The sequence below is a fragment of the Ictalurus furcatus genome, chromosome 2 (genome assembly GCF_023375685.1).
Source record: "Ictalurus furcatus strain D&B chromosome 2, Billie_1.0, whole genome shotgun sequence".
In the NCBI taxonomy this organism is placed as follows: domain Eukaryota; kingdom Metazoa; phylum Chordata; class Actinopteri; order Siluriformes; family Ictaluridae; genus Ictalurus; species Ictalurus furcatus.
Window position 1 is genome coordinate 36403230 of NC_071256.1, and position 5000 is coordinate 36408229.

The 5000-nt window shown below is 40.2% G+C and overlaps 1 protein-coding gene across 1 annotated transcript in view; it reads left to right on the forward strand.

The window, feature by feature from the left end:
• The window catches only part of fmnl1a (formin-like 1a), a 44226-nt gene that overhangs the window by 28829 nt on the left and 10397 nt on the right, over window positions 1-5000 (forward strand). The window contains exons 17-20 of the mRNA XM_053617354.1: window positions 2509-2708; window positions 2952-3186; window positions 3287-3355; window positions 3468-3548. Of these exons, the coding sequence (XP_053473329.1) occupies window positions 2509-2708; window positions 2952-3186; window positions 3287-3355; window positions 3468-3548 (585 nt within the window). The remainder of the gene's footprint in view (window positions 1-2508; window positions 2709-2951; window positions 3187-3286; window positions 3356-3467; window positions 3549-5000) is intronic.

Below are 5000 nucleotides of genomic sequence, written 5' to 3' on the forward strand. Positions count from 1 at the left end.
GGTCATACAACTAATCATATAATCATAGTATACAATGTCCTTCACTAATTTTGGCACCTTTGGTAAATATGAGCAAAGAAGGATGTGAAAGATTGTCTTTATTATTTAAACTTTTGATCTTCTGATCAAAAAATTCACAAAACTATTCTGCTCTCATGGATATCAAACGATTTCAAGGTTTATCAAAAAAAAAAAAATCTTTGTTAAATATAGGTGTGCAACAATTATTGTTACCCTTTTAGTCAGTACTTTGTGCTACCTCACTTTGCCAAGATAACAGCTCTGAGTCTTCTCCTATAATACCTGATGAGGTTGGAGAATACATGGTGAGGGATTTGAGACCGTTCCTCCGTATAGAATCTCTCCAGATCCTTCACATTTCGAGGTCCAGGTCCTTTGGCTGAAAAACAGTCCCCAAATATTAAAGAGCCACCACCATATTTAATCGTGGGGATGAGGTACTGGTCCATATAGCTCCCTCTCTGTGTGTGCCAGAAATGGAAAAGAATGCAGTCTAATGACCGTGTAATCGTTCGGTCAGTGGGCAGGGGCCCATAGGGTGTCCTTTTCCCGTGAAAGTAAACCGGACAGCGAATGATCAGGGCACGGCATCCCATCACATTGACTACTGTGAGCTGAAGTAATTAATAACCATTTTTAGGCAAATATTTGACTTTCACGAAATTGCAACACAAGCTGAAGCTGTAATATATATATATATATACTGTAATTATTCATATAGTTGGGGAATATATAGCATAGCTACTGGATTTAGTCAGCCCTCCTGGGCAGTAGGGGCTCCTATAATTGTCACCACCTTTCACCCCACTAGCGACGGCCCTGCTTATAGCCAATTCCCATTTTGTGAAGCTCAACAACCTTTTGCCGCACATCACAGCTATATTCCTCGGTCTTACCCATTGTTATGAATGACTAAGGGAATTTGGCCTGTGTGTTACCTCATATTTATACCCCTGTGAAATTTCCTAGTCACCCAGGTGTACTAAAGAAGGCAAAAATATCAATGGGGATATACTTCAAATATATTTTTCTCATATGAATTCATAGGGGGTGCCGATAATTGTCGCAGACCTATATTCAACAAAGATTTTTTTTTGATAAACCTATGTTGTGTTTGCGATTGTTTGATATCCATGAGAGCAGAGTATTTTTATGAATCAAAATCAAAAGGTTACACAATAAAGACAATTTAAAGACAATTTTTCACAGCCTTCCATGCTCATATTTATCAAGGGTGCCAATATTAGTGGCATATATATATATAATATAATAGTATATTACTATAATATTAATTGCCTATAATTTACTTGTTAAAACCTATTCATGTATGTATGTATATATGTATATATATACATATATATATATATACACACACACACACACAATTGCAATCAGAATTATTCAACCCCTTGATTAGAATCCTCACAACAGCACAAATATGCAGAACAGATGTTTTCTCAAGCAATCAAGGGCTTCATTAGTTGCAGCAGGTGTGCTTGAGCTGGAACACATGAAATACCTGAACTGGCTAGGGGTAGGAAACATGTGAAATACCTGGACGGGGCAGAAAAAGGCAGCTATCAACGGCTGCAAGTGGATTTGTGAGAAGGCAGGTTGTGAAAAACCCTCGTGTGACTGCAAAAGACCTGCAGCAAGACTTGGTGGCAACAGGCACTGAGGTTTCAGTGAGCACAGTAAGGCGCGTACTAAACGCGCATGGAGTTCCATGCCAGAACTCCAAGACGTTCACCGCTACTGACCCAAAAGCACAAGAAAAGTCGCTCAAAAATCATGTAAATAAGCTACGGAACTTTACAGCACGACGGATCAACGGTATGTCTGGAGGAAGAAGAATGAAGAAAGAACACTCTGTCCAGCATGGTGGAGGCTCGGTGATGCTCTGCGGCTGCTTTGCATCCTCTGGCACTGGAAACCTGCAGCATGTGGAAGGCGAGATGGATTCATTGAAGTATCAGGAAATCCTAGGAGTCTGTGAGGATGCTGAAGCTTGGACGTCATCGGACCTTCCGACGGGACAATCATCCCAAGCGTACCTCAAATTCCACCAAGGCTTGGTAGCAGAAGTCGTCCTGGAAGAATCTACAGGGCCGTCACGGTCACCTTACTCGAACGCCGTAGAAGATCTCTGGTGGGATTTGAAGAAGGCGGTCGCAGCACGCAAACCCAAGAATATTACTGAACTGGAGGACATTGCTCATGAGGCACGGGAGAAGATTCCTCAGGAACGCTGCCAGAAGCTCTGCATCTCATTTGCAGCAGGTCATAACAGTAAAAGGACGCTCTACTAAGTATTAAAGATGCTCGCCATGAAGGGGGTGAATAATTTTGAGCCTGGAGAAGTCATTATTGATATACTCTGATTGGTCAGAAGCGTAAAGGTGTTCATGTTGAACGGGTTTTAATGAGTGTGTGTATAGTATGAGTGCTAAACTGATGTTTATTGCTCTGTGTGTTTCTCACTCACAGGAGTTGAACATGGACATATTTGCGGAGCAGTTCAAGACGAAGGCGCAGGGTGGTCCATCTGATCTCTCTAAGCTGAAGGTGAAGGCTTCAAAACCTCCCACGAAAGTTTCTCTCCTGGAGGCCAACAAGGCCAAGAACCTCGCCATCACCCTGCGTAAGGCAGGCATGAGTCCTGCTGATATCTGCACCGCCATCCAGACGTACGTACAGCATCAACTCATAACCTCAGCGTTGGACCCGTGCTGAAAGGGTTAAAGTGGGACTTGCGATTTTTAGTTATATTTGCGAGCGAATGTTTCCTCGATTTATCCGTGCAACATCAATTCTGAAATGCTGAACATTTTGGCTTCTCACATTTATTACATGTGCGCTTGAGGGGGAAAAAAAAAAAAACCCAACCCTACCTTAACTCCAAGGCTTTCTTCTCTCTCTTTCATGTTCAGGTATGATCAGCAGGCCCTGAGCCTGGACTTCCTGGAGCTGCTGGAGCGCTTCGTCCCATCTGATTACGAGATGAAGCTGCTCCAGAACTACGTGAAGGAGGGACGTTCTCTGGAGGACCTGCCCGAGGAGGACCACTTTATCATGAACTTCGGTAAAATCCCGCGCCTCGCTCAGCGAATCAGCACGCTCACCTTCATGGGCAACTTCCCCGACATGGTCAAACGCCTGCAGCCGGTCAGTACAGCGGCGCTCACCGTGTGCACTCGCGTGCATATTAAATGGGTATTCCGTTCAAGTGTCTTAAAGTCATAACTTCTCGTCCCTGTTACCGTAGCAACTGAACTCCATCATCGCGGCCTCCATGTCCCTGAAGTCTTCCACCAAGCTGAAGAAGATCTTAGAGGTAAGTGGAGCTATCGCTAGAAATGTTTCATGGGCTTCGATGTGTGGAAAAAAAATATGTACTTGTCCTGAGGTGTTATTGAAGCTTTTCCTTCTAAATATTTCTCCCGTAGATCATTCTGGCTTTCGGGAACTACATGAACAGCAGTAAGAGAGGCGCGGCTTACGGTTTCCGTTTGCAGAGTCTCGATCTGGTGAGTTCCGAGCATCGATCGGCTTCAGCATCGTCGCACGAGCATTATGGGAATGTGTCTGGATGCAGCTTTATAGCGTATTCTGAATCTCATAGTGCTTCTCTAACACGTATCCGGAAAACGAGACCCGGCTTAAACGGGACGCGGTGGACTTTTGCTCTGTTCTCACTAGCCTGAGAGACGACTGGGTTAAATATCACGAGGACCGGAGTCAAAACCTTGACCGTACGACAACATGTTCACGTGACTCACGAGACATATACACTGAGGGTCAACTGAATTTCAGTGAAACAACCACTGGCTTGTTTACTATCTGGGAATATTGTTATTGCTATAATATCCAAGAAATTAGTCTTACCGATAGATTGTGTGGCGTTAAATATCATGTCAGCGTCTCACGGTAACCAGATAATATCTCCAAATAAAGACACTATAAATATATGAACTAGGAATTTGAAATAATGGCATCGCACCTTAAAATTCAAATGACAAAAATAAGAAGACATTCCGGTAAAATGACGACCTGCCGTCTTCACATAGCGAGATTTTACGTCAATTCTGACGACGAGTCAAAACTTTGATGATAATATCTTGGTGTCAAGTTATGGTGTTGGAATAAGGAGACATTAGGTTAAAATGATGGCTTATTATCTTAAAATAATGAGATATTAGGGCTCACGTGACATAGCCATGTCATACTGTAAATGGCTTTTTTATTTGATTTTTTTTTACTTGTGGTTCAGGAGTTCTGTAGTTTTATCAGTGACAAAACACTATAAAAAATCGGGAGTGTCAAAAAAAAAAGAATTTAAAAAAATGATTGTCAACTGATTGGTAAGAAACATCTGTCAAAAACAGTGAGAATACCAACAGCTGGTAATAACTGAGTGGATAAAACCAACATTTTGTAAATAATAATAATAATAATAATAATAATAATAATAATAATAATAATAAACTTTATTTTATAGAGCACCTTTAAAAGCAGCTTCTCAAAGCGCTCTGCACAGAAAAAATTAAATAAAAAAATAAAAACAACAACAACAACAACAACAACAACAATAATAAAGTTTATTATTATTATTATTATTATTATTATTTTATAGAGCACCTTTAAAAGCAGTTTCTCAAAGCGCTCTGCACAGAAAAAATAAAATAAAAAAATAAAAACAACAACAACAACAACAACAACAATAATAATAATAATAATAATAATAATAATAATAATAATGAACTTTATTTTATAGAGCACCTTTAAAAGCAGCTTCTCAAAGCGCTCTGCACAGAAAAAATAAAAACAACAACAACAACAACAACAATAATAATAATAATAATAATAAAGAACTTTATTTTATAGAGCACCTTTAAAAGCAGCTTCTCAAAGCGCTCTGCACAGAAAAAATAAAATAAAAAAATAAAAACAACAACAACAACAACAACAACAACAACAAT